At 41.2% G+C, this 24,866-nt stretch overlaps 1 protein-coding gene and 1 long non-coding RNA gene across 4 annotated transcripts in view; one reads left to right on the top strand and one right to left on the bottom strand.

Annotated features, from left to right (window-relative positions):
* Window positions 1-1,969: 1,969 nt before the first annotated feature.
* LOC131273251 (uncharacterized) lies at window positions 1,970-16,557 on the bottom strand. Its single transcript, XR_009180399.2, has 2 exons — window positions 16,200-16,557; window positions 1,970-4,147 (listed from the first exon to the last, which is right to left on the bottom strand). It is a non-coding gene; the product is annotated as an uncharacterized lncRNA (long non-coding RNA).
* CA8 (carbonic anhydrase 8) overlaps window positions 16,434-24,866 on the top strand; it is a 133,656-nt gene continuing 125,223 nt past the window's right edge. For 2 of the 3 annotated variants that reach the window (XM_071207825.1, XM_004484331.5), the window contains exons 1-2: window positions 16,629-16,841; window positions 17,988-18,179. In XM_071207825.1, the coding sequence (XP_071063926.1) occupies window positions 16,742-16,841; window positions 17,988-18,179 (292 nt within the window). In that variant the 5' untranslated portion in view covers window positions 16,629-16,741. Of the gene's footprint in view, window positions 16,842-17,987; window positions 18,180-24,866 lie in introns of all 3 variants that reach the window. The other variant, XM_004484330.4, reaches the window with a different exon arrangement.

Raw genomic sequence — 24,866 nt, 5'->3', positions numbered from 1 at the left:
AAAAACTGTGACAAGGTACATGGTATTGAGGGTTTACAATGTGGCAGCCCCTCAACTGACCTTCAGAGAACCCAGGGGAGACCAAAGGAACTTGCCCTCAGGGTGTCTCACCTTCACAGGCCCCTTGCCAGACCCTGGGAAGGGATCTAGCAATTTTATAGTAATTTTATATTCTTTTGAAGACAGTAGTTTAATTGAGGTAAATTATACAGAAAAGGACAATTTGGGATTATTCTTTTATAGAGAGCACCCATCCCCAAGCTCTACAAGCTTCAGGCCCCACAGCTACCTCAGCCTGTGCCTGACGTTGTCTCTAGCAGGAAACTCATTTCTTTCTCCAAGTGCCATTGCAACTGCACAAGCAGATGCTGCTTGTCCAAAGCCTCCTGAATTCTGAGTGGTTTTGATATACAGTTTGCTGTGATAAAGGCATAAGTGGCCTAATGATGCTTTCCTGAAGTTGGAATAAAGAGCCCAACTCTCAATATTAAAGCTAAAAGGCATACATGTAAAAAAATCCAGCAAGTCAGTTAAAAAAAAAAACATAAAAGGTACAGGGCAGGGGAAATGTGGCTAGAGTAGATTGTGTGAAGAAAAGCATTAAGTGTTCTGGTTCACCACAAGTTCAGTGAGTCTGCATGCTCAGAGGTTACGAAAAGAGCTTGAAGTTATGAGATGCAGAGGAACCAGGCAAGGATGCACTGCGTACTTCTGCTTAGGTTACATCTAGTATATCAGGCTGTGGTCTGGGAATCCTGCTGTGTGAGTGTGAAAGCATAATTTTCAAAACGGTAAAATCACAGAGTGAATACCTGTCAAATGTTTTATGTAACCCAATAAAACCCACTTAAAATGAGAGTTTTGACTTATAGACATTTACATTCTCTGCTTACAAAATCCACTTGCATTGCCATGGACAGGAATTGTTTGCACTGCCACAGGCAGAAAACATTTGTCTTGTTATCATTCTTATCAATAATGTGAACTCTATCCCTACAGAATTATAAAATAGCCTAGTTAATCTAGGACAACAAAACACCCTTAGAGACTTAGTCCCTGGACAGCCTGTTAACAAGGCCCTCCATCCCAATGAAAGCATTCCCAGGAATCTTTTGGCCCATGTTCAAGTCTTTGATCATTTTTTCCCTACGTGAGGTTATATTATCAAAGAGGAGAGAGTGAGCATAATCATGCAAGCAGAAACTCTTAAAATCATGCATTACGTGGATGAATGCAACTGGGGATATTTTCAGCCTGGCAAAGACAGGGGACATTATCTTAGTTATAAACATTGAAGAATTGTCATGAAGACAGGGTTAGCCTTATTCCATGGAGTTCTAGAGGTCAGAAGCAGAATAAAAAAAACAATGGAAAGCAGACTTGGCCCAGTGGATAGGGCGTCCGTCTACCACATGGGAGGTCCGCGGTTCAAACCCCGGGCCTCCTTGACCCATGTGGAGCTGGCCCATGCACAGTGCCGATGCATGCAAGGAGTGCCCTGCCATGCAGGGGTGTCCCCCTGTGTAGGGGAGCCCCACGTGCAAGGAGTGCGCCCCATAAGGAGAGCCTCCCAGAAAGAAAGAAAGTGCAGCCTGCCCAAGAATGGCGCCGCACACACAGAGAGCTGACACAGCAAGATGACAGAACAAAAAGAAATACAGATTCCCGGTGCTGCTGATAAAGGATAGAAGCGGTCACAGAAGAACACACAGTGAATGGACACAGAGAGCAGACAACTGGGAGGGGGGTCGGGAAGGGGAGAGAAATAAAGAAAAAATAAATTTTAAAAAGAAAAAAGAAAACCAGAAGTTACAACGAAGCAGTATTTTCAAAGAAATTTTGGGGAGGGAAGTTTGACGTTTTTAGGATGTTTGGTTTGGGAAGTTTAGCAGTGTTGTCCAGTAGAAATAGAATGCAAATCATATGTAATTTAAAATATTCGAATAGCCAGATTAAAACAGTAAAAAGAAACTGATGAAATTAATTTTAATAATATATTTTCTTTAGCCCAGTATATCCAAAATATTATCCAACATGTAATCAATATAAAAACATTAATGAACTACTTTATACTTCTTTGGGCTTTTCTGGTAACAAGTTTGTAATACATGCAGTGTGTATCTTTCACTTACAGCACATCTCAATGTTGAGGAGCCACATTTCAAAGCCTCAATAGCCACATGTGGCTGGTGACTATCTTACTGGACAGCCCTACTCTAGACCACTGGATCTCAAAAGTTAGCCTGGAGGGCTTGTTAAAACAACAATTTCTGGATTCCAGCTGAGAAGTTTCTGATTCAGTGAATCTGGGATGCTGTCCAAGAATCTGCATGTCCAACAGTCTCCTAGGTGCTGCTGGTCCAGAGACCACAGGTTAAAAACCGCTGATGGAGACAAACTCAGGCTTTGCTTCTCTTGACAATGCATAGACATTTTGGGCATTTTTCACTTATTTGTGAGAGATCAGAGGAACTGTGTGTAGGGAAATTGAGACTTTCTGGTTGACTCCAAATAATCGTGACATTCTCAGCCTTTATTGAATGTTTCTTCCATGGCATTACCTCATTCGTAAGCTCCTAATGTTTTATATGCATTTGACTTTCAACAGAGGTGCTTTTCCCAATTTCACTGAGAATAGATAAGCATTCACATAAATCAAAGATTCTTTTATCCTTATAAAGGGCATTTAGTAATGGGGCACAATTTCCCAATGTGTTGAACCCCAGAGGCATAAATATCCCCAAATTTCTGTTTTGTAACATATCCATTGGCCACTGAACACATGAATTTATCTGGATCTTTCTTGAAACTATGAATTTGCCATATTATATCATAACTTTTAGAAGTTTAGTAATCATATAACGTAGGACTTTCTTTTTTCATTTTCCCTAAAATTATAGCTTTTAAAATTCAAGAGGAGCTTGAAGTTTATTATTTTAATATTTCTATTCCAGAACTTGGTAAACACATCTATATTTAAGATACCATCTCATTTCCCAACCAGAATGTGTCCAGATAATTCTTTGGGTACTTTAATTAAGCTCTCTAGCCACTGATGCTAAGGAGTTCCTTTTCCAATTTTTGCCATCCAAATCCCTCTTCTTGCACAAACAAGTAAATTTGGTTTGGTTCCCTTAAAAATCACAAATTAGTAGCTGTGACAGTTTGAAGTTCTTTTATAAATCCCCAAAAGAAACAGATTATGTTTTGAACGGATCCATTCCTGTGGGTGTGAGTCAGTGAGGCGTGACTCAGGTCATCTCTGCCCTCTTACTGGATCTGATATAAATGAAGACACACACATACATAGAGACAGGAAAAGGGAGCTCTGCTGTATTGGATCCCGCCATGTGAGTGAAAGGAAGCTGCCATATTTGTTCCTGCAATGTGAGAGAAAGGACTCCAGGTTTGCCCACAGCTGAACTCAAGGAGAGGAGTCCTGAGAGGCTCAAAGAGCTGAGGCCCAGGGAGAGATAAGCCATATGCCTGATAGGTCACAGCTGAATTCGGGAAGAAGGCTAAGCAGCCGAAACTAAGAGAGGAGGCCTGGAAAGAGACAAGCCCTGTGTCTGGTTGTCCAGGGCTGAACTCCGGGAGATGGTACTTTCTGGAGGGGAAGGCAGAGACCTTGGCAGAGATCAGCCACCATCTTGCTTGGACATTTCATGGCCTCATAACTGTAAAAGATTTTTACCCCAAATGAATCCCCTTTATAAAAGCCAACTCGTTTATAGTACTTTTCATAGGCAGCCCTTTGGCAAACTAAGACAGTCCCAAAGCAATTATGAAAAAGAAAAAAAAAGGGGTGGGGGGTGGGGATTGCAGTTTAGTCTATTGGAAAAGGAAAGGGACCTGGATACTCTTGGTAGCCAAGAAGACAAACGTTTCTTCTCAGTAGATCCAAAGAAAGCCAGACCTTTTATTTTCATGTAACCAAGAAACAAGTTTCTTCCTCTTCTTTGGAAGATCCGGAGCATAGCAGGGGCCATTTTTTCTCACAGTCCTTGCACAGACACAAGGTTTCCATCAACTCCAAACACAGAGGTGCGTGAAGAAGTTGCGTTAGTCAGGAACACAAGGTTCTCGTCAGGCTTCTGTTACGGAGGTGAAGTTTACAAGGCTGAAGCAGTTACCAGACAGGATAAAACTGATGGTTTAAAAACATAAAATATAGTCAGTTTCAAAATGTAAATTAAATTTTTATGGCGCAGTTTCCCAGAAAAAAAGAACTAATTCAGATATATTGTGGCTCAGAGATGTAGTGTAAGAGCAGACTTTGAACTCTAAAGTAAGTAGCTTATGAAACAACACATTGTTTGGATGTTTTCTAAATAATTCTCAACAGACCCAGGATTTCATTTTACAGTGTTAAAATTGTGGAGTTTCTAAAACATTGTGTATAGGCTATTTTTTAAAAGATTAGGATCTGGTCGCATAAATTAGTCAGTCAGAGTTTGTTGAGACCTTATTTGTAGACTGACTCTTATTAGGTCTTAGGGATTCAAAGACAAATGAGACATAGTCACTGTCTTTGGGGGATGTACACTCAAGTGCTAGAAAAAGACATGTAAACAACGATTATGATACAAATGCTTAGAGGACAGCGTGCAACTTTGCAAACTGTAAGCAATGGGGAAGACTGCATGGGCAGACAGAATTGTAGACAATGAGGGGCTAAGCTGGGCTAGGAAGAATAGTGAAAGATGTTCTCCATTGAGGTCTTAGGAATAGCATATGCAATACACATATTTGGAAACACATGGCATATTTGGGGACCAAATAAGAAGAAGAGGTAGAAGAAAAATAGGTTCAATTCAATTTGAGATGGCTCCTGTGTGATGGGAGTTTTGAGAGCCTTCCAAAGTTTTAAAGCAGTACATTCAAGATGGAAGGAATCTAGAGGTAAGGATACCAGTCAGCTGGCAACTGGTGGTCCTCGGGGTGGGAAATGCTGAGTGCTAATTAGCTAGCATCCTGATAGTCTACTGTGCCTACCAGTAAGTGTCAAAAACACTTTCTGAAAAACATGTTCTAATCTGTTAACAATCAATCAACAGATATTTATTGATTAGCCAACATATTTCTGGAGTCACAATATCCTACAACTGGAGTAATTGAAGCCATATCATCTTTGAAGTGAGCAGATCTTGTACATATTCTAAGCTCACTGATTATTGTTTCTGACATGCTGGATAAGTTACTCCAACCCTCTGAGCCTCAGTTTCCTCCTCTGTAAAATGGAGATAATAATATCCCACAGAGTTGTTGTGACGATTAAGTGAGTAAATAAAGAGCCCATCAGTACTTGATTCATAGTGCTCAAACTGTGTTCACCACTGCTCCTGTGCTAACCTCTTTACCTGCCTTGGTGCTGAGTATGTTTTTTCCATGTCTCTCTATAGGCTTAACATTGTATTTATTTAAATAATCTTCCGAATTTGGTGCCATCTCTGGGAAAGTTGAAGACACAAATGGGATGGTTTAGTTGAGGTTTGCTCTAGTCCAGTGACTCTTAGCCTTGCTGCATATTGATATCATTTAGGGGATCTTTTAAAACATCTGATTCTTGGATCTTGCCCTCTCCCATGGTTTCCATTAATTGCTACTATCATGTAAAAGAATTCTTCCTCTGGGGCAAACTGAATTGAGGACAATTGTGTTATTTGCTCACAAAGACTCAAGTCATTGCTCTCATATATTCTAACTGAGGGCCACGGGATTCTTTTCAGAGTCCATGTTGGATTTTTGGAATCCCGTTGCTAGTTTAGAAGAGCATTTTATTTATTATATGACTTTTCCTCAAATACCTTTCTGCTAAGCCAAATTTCACTGTGAGAGATTCATTTTCTGGGTTACAAAATGAGCTAGGACTTTTTATTTCTGGTAAAAATAACAGCGTTGTTGACTTGGGAACTTAAGAATTAATCAATTAGATTAGAAAAATCTTTTTTATTGCTAGACAAGATGCAGCTCTGCAGATGTAAGCAAAACATGAGGTTGTTAGAAAAACAGATGGAGAAATTACTGGAAGTGTCTGTGTTTTTCATTTTGTTATATTTAGGACACCTCAACCAATTATAAGGGAGCTCTTACTGAACCTGACCTGAGTATCCAAGAAAATGAATTGTGGGAGAGAAGCTCAGAAACCCAATGACCATCCATTCGAAAAGAGAACCTCACCAAGAGTTCTGGGTTAGGAATTTGTAGTGGAAGGGAAATGCTGAAAGATTTTGAGAGTGGAAAGCATGTCAAATATCAGAAAGAGACCTGCAACTTGGGTCTAGTCTTTCCTTTCCATCAACAAGGGGTGTGAATTTGGGGGAATCACATGCCCACTCTGCTCTGGTGCCTCTTCATTTGGGCATGCCATGATTTATAAAGCCTGTTTATCCCTGCCGCCACCGTACCACTGGCAGCATCCTGAGTGTGGGTTTTCACTATTTCCAAGGTTGTGCGCTCCTTGCGGACAGAGACCAAACCCATTCATCTTGGTATCTCAAGCCTTTGGGACAATGTCTGTAACACACAGTTCTGAATAAATGTTGCCGAGATGGACGGATGGATGAAAGAATGGATAAAGGAGCAGGCTCAAGTTGGCAAATCTTAGAACAGTGAAGTTACAGTACTTTGAAGAAACTTGGACTTGGATATTTGTATTCTCATTGTGTCCTTGCGGGTAGCTCACAGGTGATATGGACCCTTTAAACATGCATAAAAAGCTAAGACATAGATATGTAAAAGGCAGGCAACCGGAGGATTTTCTTGCTTTCTTCCTGTGACCTCAGTATCAATGGAGGACACTGATTACTTCATCTGATACCTCAAATGAAACATCTGAAAAAATGAACAAAATATCACCTCCCTCCACCTGTGTGAACCTTGGATTGAGGACACTTATGGATAGCTAGTCCAGAAGACATGCAGTGTCTAAAACCAGACATTACTAGTATCAAATACCTAGCGTTACCTGCTGATTACAAGCAAGTCCTGTTTTCATGTATGGTCTCAAAGGATGAGGCCAAATTACTAGGGCACTCAATACGTTTGAAATAGTTAAGTGCTGAACTGTTTCTGTATTGTTTTATACAATTTGGGAAATCTCACAAATGTGCAAATCTTAAAGACATTCCTGAGTATACAAGAATAATAGTAGCATGACTATAATTGAAATTCATAATGATAATAAGTAAATTAATTCACATGTAATAAAACAATCCAAGAATATGACATTGCAAATTTGGCAATGTCACTTTCTTCTAATAATTACAACAATAATTACATTATTTGCATGATTATTAGGTGCCAGATACAGTTGATTTTGCTATAATGTGACATATGTGTTCTTAAAAAACACTGTGCTATGCAAAACTGGCAATGACAATCACAGGGCTCATGGGAAAATGGGTTCAGGGGCACGGCACTCAAATATATCATCAGTGAAACATTAAAGAAAAAGAAAGAACCCCAATAAAAATGAGAGCAGTGTTTTAGACATGTTAGATGGTTAAGGAATACAGCACACTATAATAAATATGGCACCTTAACTTGAAAGAGGCCTGAGGCTTGCTTATTGAAGTGGGTATAAAAAGACTGCAGCTTGTGAGTTGTGAGGTGGTGGAGGCAGGATTGTCTGAAATCCGATGGAAGCTGTAGTACCAGATGAGGATGGGTGAAGTTCAAAACACACAGTAAACTGAGGTAGGAAAGATTTGTGATGTGCGCATGTGTGTGTTTTGTGTATTCCTACATCGCTCAGTTCAGCTGGGTGAAGTTTTCTGTGTTCATCCAGTTTCTTGCAGAAAAAAATTGCACGTAAGCAAATGGGAAATTTGTGTAATGCTCAAGTTGTCCCCAAATATATTAATTGTGCTAGAACAAATCTGCATTTTCAAAACAAGCATTCTAGTAGAACTTGCTGTTCTAGTTCACGTGCTTTATCTATATTAACTAATTTAATATTCCCAGTAACTCTTTTGGTTAGGTACAATTATTGTCCTCATTTTATTGATGAGGAAATTGAAGAGTAGAGAGGATAAATCACTTGCCCAGACCAAAACTTAGTAAGCAACAAAGCCATTGTACTATACTGCCTTTCAACATAATATGTTAAGGATAATAATGCGTTTAATAAATGTTGTTTATGCCAGGCTTTGGAAGTGGATTTATTTTGGAGTGGACCACTTTAAATAATTCTTAATATCTGGTAATGATGGTGCCTTGCCTAAATGGCTCATGCTATAGTTTTAGTCTGTTTCTGTGTCTCCTATTGCCAACAATATCAAGCTCTAATGTTGCATGTTATTGACCCTTAAGTAATTGGAACTAGAGCAATCAGTCTGTTTAACGCATAGTATGTACTCAGCGCCATGCTAGACTTTCTCTTCTATCATTGATAATTATGCTAAAAGTAATATCCAGTGAAGCCTAATCAATGGGGTGCCATTATAATGCAAACAGCTGTGCGCCATTAGCATTAGAATTGTTTATTGCTTTGTGTCTTTCATTAGTGTCCCTGTTTCCTCCTCATTACACAAACTCTTTATGGAATAGAAATATTTAACATAAAACACCTCGAATGCTTTCTGTTTTTGAGGAGTAGCATTTTAGATTGATAAGTAGGCACTTAATTCACGTCCCATTGAGAGTTGCTGTGAATTTGAATGGGTGAATAACTAATGACATTTTGAAAGGGGCTTTTTGGAGAGACGATGACACGATGACTAAAACCCAACTCTGAGATGACTGAGGGTTGGGGGGTAAGTATTGGCCTGAGAGCTGGTTAGAACCTGGGTTCCAATTTTAACACTTTGCTTGTTAGTCTGTGTGATTGTGGGCAAAGCATTTAATCCTTGGTTTCTCCGTGTACAAAAAGTACTTTTTGCTATATGATTATGAATTAATGATCTAAGTCATGTTATACACATAACACATTAACTGGTGATGAATAAATCACCAGTTAGTGAGCGAGGACTCTGCGGCCCATTGAGAGACATCAAATCCTGGGTCTGAGCCGGGCAAGCCTGAAGTTGAAGATAAGCTGTGGACTGGGAGCAGTGAGGTTATGGAGAGGTGAGTAAACCAAGGCAGCAAAGCTAGAGCATGGGCTACAACAACAGGGGACCAAAAGGATGAGAGGAGCAAGGTCAGATGTGGAGCAAGCACAGGTGGATTACAGCATGGCTACAGGGCAGGGCTGGTGTAGGAGCAAATCTCTTTTACATGGGACTCCGATCACTGATTCCATTTTTGACATGTAAGCAGAGTCTGAAAGGGGGCAAGTTTTCTTCTTTTTCCCACTTTTTCCCCTTTGCCCTCCCTCTTTAGACCCTTCTGCCTCCAGCTCCACACTGGTCCAACAGATCTCCCAGCACGCCCAGAGGAAGGATGTATCAGGGTGCGAGTGTGCATTTAAATCCTAGTTTGGTTCCTAATGGCACGCCCAAGTCCCACGTTCCTTTGGGGGGTGGAGCTGCGGCACATTTGCTGGGCTCACCAACTTGGGATGCGGGAGGGCGGGCAGGGAGGTTGTGTTAGTGTCAAGGGTTCTGGAGCGAGACAGATGTCGGGTTTCACTGCCTCTGCCTGTGGCTAAAGGCAAGTCTTAGTTTTTGTTTTCTCATCTGAAATGGGATGATATTATTAAAGTTCTTATGAGGATTAAAGGAAATAATTCATGGGAAATCTTTAGCACCGTATATAGCACATACATATTAAATGCTCGCTTCAGTTATCCGTGCTGCATAGTAAACCCTTCTGAAACTTAGTGGCTTAAAACACAGATGTGTACCTCACAGTTCTGTGGGCAAGGAATTTAGGAGGACTGAGACGTGCGTGCTTTCAGCCCCACGTGGTACTGGCTGGCTCGCTGGCTCTGCTGGTGGCTAGGCTGGGCTGGAAGACCTCAGAGGGCTTCTCGCGCTCGTTTGAGCCTCTGTCTCCTTCCTCTGTCCTGTCCCTCCCTGTGGCCAACTTGGGCTTCTCAGAGCATGGAGGCCTCAGGGAAGCAGGATTTCTTACACGATGACTGGTTTCCAAGAGCGAACGAGGAACCTGCAGGCCTCTTGAAGGCTAATGCCAAAACGGGCACAGTGTCACCTCTGCCACAGTTTACTGGACAAAGCAAGTCACAAGTATGTACTGGACTTGCTTTGTCCAGTACATAACAAATGCGTTAAACAAAGACTGACTGCTCTAGTTCCAATACTTAAGGGTCAATAACATGCAACATTAGAGCTTGATATTGTTGGCAATAGGAGACACAGAAACACAGAGTAAAACTATAGCATGAGCCATTTAGGCGAGGCAGCCCTGACAGAAGGGGGTGGGGGGGGAGGCCTTCTGTCTACACAACTCCAAGGAGGACAGGGGTTGTGGCAGCCATCTTTGCAGATCACCACCGTGACCTGGTTTCCCGCCTGGCATAGCAGGTGCAGCTGCTCCTGCAGTCAACAGCATTTTGCACAGTACAGAGAGGTGTACTAATTGCTGCGGGAAATGAAGTCAAGGTGCAACCAGGGGCCATTCAATGTTGGCCATTATGTCTTCTTGTAAGGTCAAAAAAGGGCTCGATTCATTTTTAGCACTGCTTTTTAATCAAACAGGTACTCAGGTAAGCATATCATCTATTTTGTGTTTTATCTTGCCTTGTGAAATTATTTTGAGACTTAAAAAAAAATCTCTATGCTAAACAGGGACATAACTCTTTAAAGATGCCATTTTGCCCTTTATTAGTCTATTTAACTGTATGAAGAAGGAAATTAAGCTTGCTCAAAAGGTGAACCCACGCTAGCTTCTATCCTGGAGTTTTGGTTTGTTTTTCCTTCTGCCTGGAATGTCCTGCTTACTTTCCATGCTCCTCCCTTCTGGGGGCAAAGGGACACTTATTTATCTTTTGAGACGCAGTTCACGTGTCGCTTCCTTTATCGACACACCTTATACTAGGTAAACTTGACGACTCCCTTTTCTTGTGGCTCCACTGTGCCCTGAAAGCTTCCACTTCAGCAGCCATAACTTTTATTGCACTAATATATTTATAAGGGCTCACCAAGTCATTGTGTGGCTGGAGGGCTAGAGAGAAATTACATGGGGGACACCAGAGGAATAAGATGCTCCTGTGGAGCTCACTGTTTATTGGAGACGTTCATAAAATATAGACTTACCATGTAATCTTAATTTCAGGGATTATGGAGTAGAATATTATGGAAGCACTAGGGAGAAGCACTTTCACCATGGAGGTCAGGGGGTTCGTGCAGCAGAAGGCTAGGAAGACTCTCAAGGAAGGGTGTGCTTGTTAGAAAGTACATTTAGGAGTCATCAATATAAAGACCTCAAGGCATTTTGGTGCTGCGGTAGGCGTACAGTCCCAGGCATAATTGGTGTGGGCTCAAGGAAGTGGAGAGAGCTGAGACCACGTCTCCTGAGAGGCCAGGTTTGCAAGGCTGTTAGCTGGATAAGGGCTTTCTCACTGTGTGGGGAGGTTATAAACACACTAGATCTTAGAAGCCAGGGCTTCTATGAAATTTGTGTACTGGAGATAATGGAACTCTTTTAGGCTGGGGTTTCCTTGATTTCCTTGCAAATCGGAGGGGACACTTTTTCCTTTGAAGGAAAAAAATGCAGAAAAGCATTTGAGCAAATACAAATTGCCCTTAAACTCACCTTTACCTGATGAGCTAATGTAGCAGTAGGATTTGCTAGGTTATGCTGCCATACCTGACAACCCCCAAATCTCAATGGCTTATAAAGCAATGGTTTGTTTCTCACTGGCATTACATGTCAACTTTCTGATTCTGGAATACAGACTGAAGGAGCTGTGCCTTTCCTTCCGATGGGGTAATTTTGGTGGCAGAGGGATCAAAACGATGGTGGAACAACATGATAACTCTCAAAGCTTCTGTTGGGAAGTGGAGCATGCCACTTCTACCCACAATTAATTGGTCAAAGTAAGTCGCATTGCCAAGCAGAGAAGGCTAATCTCTGGGAAACGGACTTTGGCCCAGTGGTTAGGGCATCCGTCTACCACATGGGAGGTCTGCGGTTCAAGCCCCGGGCCTCCTTGACCCGTGTGGAGCTGGCCCATGCGCAGTGCTGATGCGCGCAAGGAGTGCCCTGCCACGCAGGGGTGTCCCCCACATAGGGAAGCCCCACACGCAAGGAGTGCACCCGTAAGGAGAGCCGCCCAGCCCGAAGGAGGGAGCAGCCTGCCGAGGAATGGCGCCGCCCACACTTCCCGTGCCGCTGATGACAACAGAAGCGGACAAAGAAACAAGACGCAGCAAATAGACACAGAAAACAGACAACCGGGGGAGGGGAGGGGAATTAAATAAATAAAAAAATAAATCTTTAAAAAAAAAAAAAAGAAGAAGGCTAATCTCGAAGGGAGGGGCAGTGAAAGAAAGGAACAGTAACACAATCTACCACAGTTATATGGAACACTAAAGCTGACAGTTCTGAAGACAAAAGGCCAAGAAGAGGTCAAACATAAGAAGATTTATAAAAGCAACTCAAAGCAGATGAAATACAAGATTACTCTGTTGTAGAGGGAGATTTATAAGCAGGAATCAGAACTCCTTGCCTGATAAACCCAGCTTGAAACCTTGAGAAATCAAAATGTATATTCTGAGGAAAATGTTGATGCCCATGTTGATGCCCTTGCTGACAAAACAAAAAATAGACCAACGAACTAAACAGCCCGAGAAACGTTATACTTTGGATACAAGCCTATGGAAGCATGCATTTTTTTGTGTCTCCAGGTTGGATTTGGCAGTTCACAGCAGGTATTGATAGTAGGAGAAAACAGATCCAGAATGGGGACTTCCATGATTCGCATCCTTGCTCACAGCTGGAATGCCATTTGTCCACTTGTAGGCTGCCCATCAAAACCCTACTCATCTTTTTCTGATTTTGCCTCAACTGCCATATTTTCCAAGAAAGTTTCCTTGATCGCTCCCATCAGAATGAACTCCATCTTCTTTAGATGTAAAGGTATTGCCACTCTATTTAAACGATTTTATCGTGCCTTGAACGATAGCTCATGATTTACCCTATTCCCCAAGAGGATCGTAAATTTCTTGAGGGCAGAAACAGTGTTTTACTCATTTTTGGATCCCCCTCCGTGGTAAGTACAGAGCAGTGGACTTCAGGGACCACAGCAATTAATTGTGGTTGAAGCTCATAAATCTACACTCTGGATAGAAGGCTTTTGACATGTGTATGTTAGCTCTATCCTGGAGGTGTCCCCATGAGTTAGCCTCGTGAGATGCACACATGGAGCAGGCATCATTGCTATGACTACTCTAGAGCTCACACTCACCCATACAACAGGAAAGCCTTGGTAAGGAATGAGTGAAGGAGAGAGGTATGTGGCTCTAGGCTGCTGTGAAACAATTGTATTACCTTTTGTTCCTTTGACACCTAATTAGCTTATCCCTTTTAGGTACTTCTTCCTCTCTTCTTTTAATATTAAAAAATAGTTATATAGGCTTTAGTTTTCATAAATTTTCCTACTGATGTGGTTTGACCTCTTGTTAGTTATACAAACACTACAGATGAGCAATATCAAGTTAATTTAAGGAATTAAAAATGACATTAGGTTGAAATGGATTAAAAATTACATAGCGGGATAGGTGGAGTACTTGTAGTCATAATATAGAGCATGCATATTTTTAGATTCTCTGGTATTGGATTTAGATGTGCTGTTCTATATTGTAAAACAAAGAACTGGCCTATATTTTTGATCTGTATGTTTAGATTTTATGGTGACAGACATCTTATAATAACTAGAAATAGAAATTCCATCTTAAGTGATAATAAAGTGCAGGGATGTGAGAAGAGAAGGTCTTAAGGTGCTGTTAATTAGCAGAAATCCAAAGCACACAGTCTCAAAGCAATTAAGGCCATTAATTGAATATTTGGATGCACAGTAATGGCTCTTTCTTTTCTAGATAGGGTACCCTGAGCTTGCATAGAGGAGTCACATTATACAAATTATATTGAAAAGATTCAGAAAGAACAAATGTGGGTCAAAATATGTTAAGTCTAGTAGCTAATAGCATCTATGCATGGTAATACACTGTTGGAGATAGGCAAAGTTGTCTATTAACTGCAAAATTTCAATATTTCAATATCTGCAAACAAGGCACACCAGTTACAGAAAACTGTAAAAAAAAAGTTTATTGCCATGTGATTTTGCTATCCTCTAGTTTGCTAACCATCTCTTTAATTCAAGTGATACCAATGGTGATCACACAAAGGCTACAGTGTAGCATCTATGTACATTTCTGGGTGGAAGGGAATGAACTCTGTTGAGGCGCTCAGGGTGGCAAAATGATTTTATTGTTGATGTCCTCCACTACCTTGCATGGGCTCCAATAAGAGTGGCATTTCATTCATGCATGAATACACTTCTAAAAAGAAACTTCAATAAAAATTTCAAGATTGAAAAATTCTTCCCAGCAAGAAAAAACAAATGAAATGGTCTTTTTAGAGGAATGTCAGTGGAAAGTGATTAAAATGTTGTGTAGTGTTTCTTATTATTATTAAATAAAAATAATATATTTTTATTTCAGAACTTGTGAACTTAGAAAACAATTATGCACTTGTGTAGAATTCCCATTTAACACCCCATCACCAACACACCATGCTGTAGTAGAATATCTGCTACAGATTACGAGATAATATCATCAGACTATTATCACTAACTGCAGTCTCTAGCATACATCTGGCATATTTTTTCCTTACCCACAATTATTAACACAGGACATCTTTGGCATTGATGCAAGAATGTTACAGTATTGCTGTTAAGTATAGTCCATAGGTTACATTAATTGTATTTTTCCCATGCTTCTCCAATTTCCCACCACCCTGCATATTATTATTATTTAAAATAGTTATAGCTCAAGAGTAAGCATCTGCTTCTGCCAATCCCAGCTGAATAAGGCACCAAGGAGAGAGGGTGCTCATTAGAGAACACGCAGAGGGCAGGGAGTAAGGACTACATTTAGTCTCTTTCATACTGTGTGGCTCAGTCTTCTGAATGGAGAGGTCAGTTTTCTAGTCCCTGTGTTAAGGGGAAAGAGAAATTACACGAATGTTTGAAATCCACAGATAATCCTCAAAGCTAAAATTGGCCAAGAGCTTACACCTATTTTGCTAAACCTTCAAGTAACCTACCTCCTTCACCTTCCCTCTACCCCAGCCATTTCCGTCCCTACCTATCTCCGGAGAAAGTTCTATTAGCCCGTGAAGTGGCTTAAAAAAATACAGTGGAGGTTCTGAGCAGACAGTGCAGGATAGGAGCACAGAAATTAAAAATCCCCAGATGATTTGCCTCCTTATATGAGGAATTAAGCATTCATAAGCATGGTATGATTTAGGAATGGCCTACTGAAATTGTTGAGAGACATCTGGTGTATGGCGGGGCATATAAAAAACATCGTACTTAAGGCCCAAATCTGTGCTAATTGTGCACGTTAACCTTCTAAACATGTAAACATTTTCTTCTTGGGGGTTATTGGCTAGGACCATAAGAGATGTTGGAGTAGGCATCGGAAGTCACTGAAGTTGGCCTGGAAAGCATGCTTAAGCGGTAAGACTCCGGCCTCTTCGGATCAGGAAAGTTCCTGCATGTTACGCAATGTATGCGTTTCAGTATTGACACGATTTCACGAGGCGGTTGGTAGCTGTGTACACAGCAAGCTGCACCTGTAGCAGCACCCCAGACTCTGAAACTAAAAACAAACACCCTTTCTTTACTGCCTTTCACTACTCTCGCCTTTGAAATGATACTTTCCATGGAAAAAAAATCTCCCTAAATTATATCTCCTTCTGTAGATGGAAACCAACTTTAATAAAAAATATTTTTAGGAACTACAAGCTTCTTGGAAAGTTTTCCTTACTCAAATTTCCACTGTGTCCTAAGAAGAGTTAGAAGATAAATAGGAATAGAGATTGGGAGCAGAACACTCACTTTTGCCATTTTGTTAAGGGAGGGTTTCCCAGCCCCCCCTTTTCTCCCTCCGTAGCGACCCGAACCTCACCCTCCACTTTGTGCTGTTTTCCAGGAGTAGGGAGGAAAAGAAATGAAAATAGGACCGCCCCCCCCCCGCCCCCTCCCTGCCCTAGGCCCAGCACACAGCAGGCGCTCGATAAATGCTCCTTCCCTGCCGTACTCCGCCAGCCAGGGAGTCCCGAGGGCTAACCTTGGGGGGCGGCCGGGGTCCTGGAAGGCGGGCGCGCGGGAGGCGGCGCTGGTGTGGGAGGGCGCGGGGTCGCGGTGACCCAGCACAAGCGGCCCCGGGTTTCCTGGCTTTGGCCGGGTGGCGCTTTCCTGCTGTCCACCTCGGCCCGGGCCACCAGCGCGGGGGGCGGATCCTCGCCTGCCAGACACGCCCCGGCCGGGTTTATAATTCGCTCCGCGCTCACCATCCCGGGGCTGCGGCTTCTCCGTCGCGCGGCCAAGGACTCCAGCCTCGCTCCCCGCGGCCCAGCGCCGCGAAAGCGCACGCCGCCCGCCCGGCCCGCCCGGCCCGCCCGGCCCGCGCGCCCCCACTCACCGCCCCGGCCCCGCGCGCCCGCCGCGCACACCCACCGCAGCCGCCGCCCGCGCGCGCCCGCCGCGCTCGCGCTCCTCTCGCGCCCTCAGCCGCCCGTACCCGCGCGCCGGCTCGCCAAGTTTCCCCGCTCGCCCAGCCCGGCCCGAGGCGCCGCGGGCGACGGCGCCGAGGGGCCCCGCGGCCTGCCCATGGCTGACCTGAGCTTCATCGAGGATTCCGTCGCCTTCCCCGAGAAGGAGGAGGATGAGGAGGAAGAGGAGGAGGGCGTCGAGTGGGGCTACGAGGAAGGTAAGCGGCCGGGGGTCGCCCGCCGGCGCGGGACCGTGCGCTCTGCTCTGTCGGGCTCCGCTGCACGCCGAGCACCCCCGCCCCCCCTCTTTTCCACCGTCGTCTCGGTCGCTTCCCCACTCCCCTGGCTCGTTCACAGGCGCCCGCAAAAGCGCTTCAGGGAGGGCGGCGCCTGCGGGTGGGGACCCCGCGGCGGGCTGGCCTCCGTGCCGCGCGGCGGGGCGCACCTGCTGCGGTGCGGGCGGGAGCGTCGCAAGGTGCGGGCTGGCGTGGTTTTGTTTCCCCACTAAGCCAAAGCGCCGTCTTCAGAGTAGCCAAGAAAAGCAGTTACATTTTATTCAACACCTTGAGAATACAGTGAAACTTTTCGTTTCTGGCTTGCTATGTCTGCAAAGACATAGGGGGAAAACTATTCCTGCCTCTGCTCCTGTCGTGAAGGATTCTAGCAAAGCTCAACGCTTGCTAATACGTGTCCTAAATTGCACGCCGGATCAGTGGGCTTGGCGAGAAGGGGATGGCTTTTTACAGAATTTAGTTTCCTGAATTTGTCTCTGAAGCTGTAGGACTCCTAATAAAGCCAGCTATTAGTGTTGACATGGACTATATATTGAAACAAATATAGAAATTATAGTTTTAATTATAAAAATCGTGGAGTATATATGTATATATGTTCACGTATGCACACTTTGAAATGCTGGATGAATTTGTAAGAAGTGTTTCTTCACTGACATAAGAGTTATAGAATTTCCCAAGGGCTGAAACGTACTTGGACAAATCAGCAGAGGAAATTTTTATGGTATTATTGTTTCCTTACTGCTTAGACATGATCTGAATTTCCCTGGTCATAAATTATTACATCTACATGGACAAATGAAAATAATACTATTTTGCTAGTCCAGGGGTTTGCATGTGGTATTTGAGAATATTAGATCATTCAAAATATGAATGTGAAAATCCACACACCTCCATCCTATTTCACCTGTACAGAGCTGGCAGTCATAACCCTCTTTCGATTGCCATTAGCAGGATTATAAAGTCTACACAGGCAGGAGGATTTTATTTGGCACTTTCCTAGTTTTCCTATGTTAAGTGGCACTGTAATATTTTATTTCAGCCGGTTCTTAATTTACTTGCCTTTATCCTTAGGTGTTGAGTGGGGCTTGGTGTTTCCTGATGCTAATGGGGAGTACCAGTCCCCCATTAACCTAAACTCGAGAGAAGCTAGATATGACCCCTCCCTGCTGGACATTCGCCTCTCTCCAAATTATGTGGTTTGCCGAGACTGTGAAGTCACCAACGATGGACACACCATTCAGGTCATCCTGAAATCAAAATCAGGTATTTAAGAGGATGCCCTTGGGTGCTGTTGCCAATTAGAAGTCACTAGAAGCTGCCTGGACTCACATTTATGTGGCTTGTCTTATCTCAAAAGTAGAACTAACATAGTTCTATAAGAGGATACCTTTATATCTGATAAAATGCAGTTTTTCCAATGATTTTCTGAAATAGTTTTTATTTCTTCAAAATTAGTAAACTTTATTTCAACTTCAGAAAATGAAATAATAGACAGAATAACAAATTAGAGAAACCACTCTTTAAAAAATCCTGTCTAGGCCCAGGATTTAATCCTAAAAACAAGCTCAGTTGTTTCTCCAGTGCTCAGAACGATGAAGGAATGAGGACAGACTGGTTAAATGAAATGAAATATATTTCATTTGAAAGGATAAAAGGATAAAATTAAAAAGATGTTGGTTTGGTCATTCTGCTTTGTACATTACTGTAACAACCTTAGTTTGATTCATTTATGTTTTGTGGAATCTGAGGAAAGGTACACCCAGGATCACCTGCCTGTATTTTGTCCTAGGTTTTTTTAATTAGCTTAAGTTATTTAGATAATTGTAATTCTCCACTTTTATTTACTTTGCAAAAACTGAAGGTTAGAATTTATTGAAATAATTTGGTTTTCAGTGTAGACATTTCATAGTAATTTTCTGCTGTACTACTATGATAAGAATTTTAACTAATAACAATCAAAAACATTCACTAAACTTAGCAAAAGATTTAAATGACCCAACTCTTTTTTTTTTTTCAACTTCCTTCCCCCACTCCTTATCTATTTGAGATGGATTTGTAATATTTTGTGGAAAATGATTAAGGAAATCTGTTTGGGGCTTAAAAGTAGGGGAGAGGAAAACAGAACTTAGTAGCATTAATATCATACTTTTTATAGTGGATAATAACTATCTTTCCCTCTTGGAAAGGATGCAGAATTAGAGTATGTTGAAATATTAGCAAGCTTGATAATCAGCGACCACCTATGCCCAAGTAATTGTAAATGGATACATTTGATATTTCAAACCATAACATCTTCAGCTTTATTGTTAGGCAGAGCAGGTATTGATTTCTACCTATGGGTTTTTTATTCATCATGAATGTTTCTGAGCCTTAGTTTAGAATCTATGAGGATAGTCCCAGATTCGTGTTATCTTCCATGCTGTTCTGAGTTTGCTCTAGCTTTGGGCATCACACAAATCAGGTTCTGGGTTTTACACTCAGTCAGAGAGATAGCTTCAGATGTAACTTTGAACTTAAATCACAGATTTTCTTTTGGTTTATCAATGATGGGATATTATGTATTACGTTTTAGAAGTACATAGTAAAATTTTTGGCTGTTGACTGTAAAAAACATTTTAAGGTAATACATGCATACTATTATGTTGAGATGCTTCTGTACTTCTGGAAATAATTGTTTGTATATCTATACCACAAAAATGTTTTTCATACCAGGCATCATGGTAAGTGCTGGTTATATACAAATGGATAAGACAGTTCTGAAGGATTCACAGTTGTGTGAAAAAAGTTCTTTAAAGTACTAGTATAAATATGGTAAGTATTACAGGAATGTAGAGGAATGATTAAGTACAAATACTCTCAGTTAAGATAGTGTGTGTCCAGTCCTGCCTTAAGACCAAATTTACTTCATCAAATTGAATTTAACATTTGCTTCTGGTACCTTCTCAAAAATTCACAATTTTTCTTGGCTCCTTACCTCACTCCAAAATAGACTATGAAACACCTACCTTTGTAACTTCTTGACCTTCTAGCCAAAAAGTGTGCTTGTTCCTTACCTAAGTTTTTTCTGTCCTTTTATTTTCCCCCATCTACTACCCCCAAGTGCTGAGAAAGACTTCTTTATTTCTGTCTAGGTCTAATTTAGATGCCCAAGATCCAGATCTCTTCCTCCAGGCTTCCTCAGAGTCCTTGCTTCTTTAGTCCCTCCCTTCCTCCCTCCATCCCTCCCATAGGTTTTTTATTATTATTATTTTTAAAGAAGATTTAGATTATATAAATGGTACATAAAAAATATAGGGGATTCCTATATACCTCACCCCTCCCCCTCCCCCACTTTTTCCCATTAACAACATCTCTCGTTAGTGTGGTACATTTGTTACAATTGATGAGCACTTATGCAAGCATTGCTACTAACCATGGTCTATAGTTTACATTGTGGTTTACACTTTGTACGGCACAGTTTTATAGGTTTTGACAAAATGTTTAATGGCCTGTGTCCATCATTGCAAGATCATACAGAAAAATTCCAGTGTCCCCAAAATGCCCCATGTTAAACCTATTCTTCATTCTTCCTCCCCTCAGAACCTTTTTTAACTTTTTGAAAATTGAAGGTTATCAACGCCTGAACACTTTATCATTTATTTAATTAAAATGTTATCCTTATCAAAATCAAATATAAACATAATAAAATGGTTGAATTATACTATATTTATTATTGTCTCTGGTTATACCCACCCTATTCCCACCTACAACTTCTGTTGCCTAGTGACAACCACTAAACTCATGCAGCAGTTTCTCCAGCTGTCACTTCTGTATTTCTTTTTTTTAAATCAATTTTATTGATATATATTCATGAAATGTACAACCCATCCAAAGTGTACAGGCAGTGGTATTTGATATAATCATTGAGGTGTGGATTCATCATATCAATCAAATTGGGGTTTGATTGCTCCAATAATAAAAATAAACATAAACAAATAAACAAAAAACTCTACCCCTTAATAATCACCACTTAATCTCTCTGTCCTTCCCCTGTCGTTCTTTGTTGCTATTTGTTTCCATTTCTCTAATTTATTTGAATTTATATTTTGCATAGGTGGAGTCAAACAAAATGTAATACCATTTGTCTAGTTTCCTTCACTTAGTGTATTTCCTTTTTTACCTTTAATGAAAGATTATTAGTATATTATTATATATTACTGCCCATAGTTTGCTTTGGTTGTATCTTTGCCTGATATTAACATCTTGTAATAGTAATGCACATTTTACCCATACTCATATTTTGTATGAGGTTTTGCTATGCTCTACAATCCCATGTTCCATTTTTTAGCTTTCCTTTTTATAGCATCTTAGACTTTCCCTTTCAACCACTGTCATACCCACATATTAGCACTGTTATTACAAACACTATGATATGCTATCACCATTTCTATATTTCCAAAGATTTATGAACAACCTTTTTACCAATTCTGCACAGATTTTCATTCTCTAACCTCGTTCTGTTTTCTGGTGACCTATATTCTAGTTATTAACTCCATGAGTTTACATAATATACTTATTTTGTAATACCACAGTCATACAGTATTTGTCCTTTTGTGTCTGGCTTGTTTCACTCAACATAATGTCCTTCAGGATCATCCATGTTGTCATACGCCTCATGACTTCATTCTTCTTACAGCTGAATAATATTCCATTGTATACACCACAATTTGTTTATCCATTCATCGGTTGATGGACACCTGGGTTATTTCTATCTTTTGGTGATTTTGAATAATGCTGCTATGAACATTGGTGTGCAGATGTCTGTTCATGTCACTCTCAGTTCTTCTGGGTATATATCCAGTAGTGGTATTGCAGGATCCCATGGCAAATCTATATTAACTTACCTTAGAAGCTACCAAACAGTGCTCCACAGTGGCTGAAAAATTCTACATTCCCACCAACAGTGAATAAGCATTCCTGTCTCTGCGTCCTTTCCAATACCTGTAGTTTTCTGTCTTTTTAAAAGTGGCCATTCTAATAGATGTGAAATGATATCTTGTTGTCATGTTGTTTTGCAGTTCCATAATTGCTGGTGATGTTGAACATTTTTTCATGTGTTTTTTCACCATTTGTATTTCTTCTTTGGACAAATGTCTGTTCAAATCTTTTGCCCTTTTTAAAATCAGGATGTTTGTCTTTTTATTGTTGAATTGTAGAATCTCTTTATGTATCATGGATATTAAACCCTTGTTTGATATGTGATTTCCAAATATTTTCTCCCGTTGAGTTGGCTGCCTTTTCACCCTTTGACGAAGTCCTTTGAGGTGCAAATTTAGAATTATCTCATGCCTCCCACTCTTGAGTCTTCCTTGGGTTCTGTGGTTGGAAGTGGTGTGCCACTTGCTGCCGTCCTCCTGCTGTATTTACTGAGCTCTCAGCATTTCCAGTTTTGTTAAATCAGTTACTATCCTTCAGCCTGTTTTCCAGCTCTCTACAATGTTTTTGGCATCTCTCTTCTGCTGTTATCTCCACTCGTGTTTGTTTTGCCCTTGTAAATTTGTGCCATTTATTTTGTTTGCTTTCAGGAGTGAGAGGAGATAGATGTTTGAGTGTGATCCTCTTTGTCTAACTGGAAGTGTACCTTGAACACAGCATGCTGTATTTTTAATTAAGTTCATAGAGTAAGCAAATTTTTTAGTAATTAAAGCTGACTTTTGTACCTCTCACCTGCACTAAAATCTTAGGCCCCATAAAGGCTGGCAGTGACCGGGCTACTTAGTTTTCTTTTTTCTTTTTTGGCTCTTTGTATTAAACAATAATAAATTGTCAAAAAAGAATTGCAGTGATTGTGTTATAATTTAAATGCTTACAGTGATCATGTTCATGCTTGTAACACAAGTCTAATGAATTGTCAAAAAAGCATTGCAACGATTGTGTTATAATTAATTTAAATGCTTACATTGATCATGTTCATGCTTGTAACACAAGTCTAATGATATAGTTTCTCTCTCTATTCTCATCTGGAGATAATTCCTTAATTTAAATTTGAGACATTTCATGAGCATGCACTCTTCAACCCCAGTTCTGTTCGAACAGACAAAAGCCACTGATGATCTTGTCCCCTAAATCCAGCGGATGCTTTAAAATTCTCACAGCACCGTAACTCTGCTGCATTCGAGATGGGATTTTTGGAACGCTCTCCCTTTGGTCTCTATAATGCACCATCTCCTGACTTTTCTTCTTCATTTTGATGCCTTTTCTTGCCAGTTTTTTTGTTCTCTGCTCTCCTTAAATAGTGAGGATACAGGCCATTATACATTTTGTTAAAACCTATATAAATGTGCAGGACAGAGTGTAAACTATAGTATAAGCTGTAGTCCTGGTTAGTGGCAGCACTTCGTCAATTGTAGAAAATGTACCACTCAGATGAAGGATGTTGTTAATGGGGGAAAGTGTGGGACGGGAGGGGATGGGGGTATATGGGAATCCCCTATATTTTTAATGTAACATTTATGCAATTTAAAGCTTCTTTAGGAAATATATTTTAAAAAACAGTGGGGTTTCTCAAGGGTTCCTCCTTGACTCACTTCTCTTCCTCCGTGATATTCACCCGGTAAGTGACACACCCACACGGTGTATGCTACTTTGTTCAGTGTTTTGCTTTCAAAGAAGACGGCAAATGCGTTTAGGAAAGGGGCTGAGATTACGGAATCTCCGGGGCTCAGTGGGGATCTAGAAGGAAGCCAGTCTGGCAGACTCTCTGGCAAGTGGCTGGGAAGCTCCAGTCTGAACAACTCAAGGGCAGGAGATTCATTCCTCACTGAGGAAAGCCATTTTGCTTCTGAGCAATTCCTGAAGCCAACAGTTCCTTGATCCCCCCTGTTTGTTTCTGTTTTGGGACTCCGGACCTTCCACATGGTTTTCTTTAGAATATTGCCTGCGGTGGTTGTTTCATATAGTTGTCATTTTTCTTTTCAGGCATATTCTGAGCTATTCCTCATGTGATAGTACTTCATTCATCAGTGTTTATTGATCATTTGGTATGAGAGTTACGAATTCACTTGCATCTGAGAGCCGGGCAGGTGCTATAAATGAGAGAAACCAGGAGACGAAAAGATTATCAGTAACTACTGACCCTCTCCTTCATTTGCAGTGTTGAGAGGCAGTATGGACTAGTGGGGACTGTGGGGAACTGGCAAACAGAAGAGAGCGTACCTAGTTTGCCAGAGGTTTAATGTGTCAGGAGAAGCTGGTGATGTGGACTGTGAACCAAATACACATACTCACTGGTTTCTCCGGGTCTGCAGATTGCAAAAGACAGTCCCTATTATACCTTAGCACGATGCTGCATGCTTTGGGTACTGTATATGAAAATCAAATCCAAAGGCTGCTCTCACAGATGGTACATTGGTAGGTGGTGAAAGATAGGTGTAAAGGGAGAGATTATTTTTGGCTAAAATTATTAGGGAAGGATTTGTGGAGCAAGTAGCTTTTGAGGTGCTCCTTGGAGGATGAATTATGGCTGGATGTGGGGAGATTGGTGGAGGTGGGAAAGAGAGGACTCATACACAAAGACATGGAGTTGGGAAGGCCTAGAGATTGTACAAGGAGAGGTGAATCCTTCAGTTCATCTGGAAGAAAGATTCATTTATGATAAAGGTTAATGGAAAATAGAGAAGGTATGTTGGCATTAATTTGTGACGGACCTTGATCCGAGTCTACACTTTTTTTTCCTGTAAGATGATAATATTTAGTGCATTGCTTCAGGAGAATTAACCTGGCAGCACTGAATAAGATGGGAGCTGGGAGAGATTGGAAAATATTTGGAGGTTATTGCAAGAGATGGGGTGAAATTAGCACAGGCTACAGCTGTGGTATTGGCAGTGTCAGTGGAAAGGAAGGGAGGACAGAAGATATATTTCTTCGTTTTTTTAAAGATTTATTTCATTTATTTATCTCTCCCTACCCCCT

Source organism: Dasypus novemcinctus, chromosome 14 (assembly GCF_030445035.2).
Source record: "Dasypus novemcinctus isolate mDasNov1 chromosome 14, mDasNov1.1.hap2, whole genome shotgun sequence".
Classification (NCBI taxonomy): Eukaryota; Metazoa; Chordata; class Mammalia; order Cingulata; family Dasypodidae; genus Dasypus; species Dasypus novemcinctus.
This window is presented reverse-complemented; position numbering and strand designations above follow the sequence as displayed.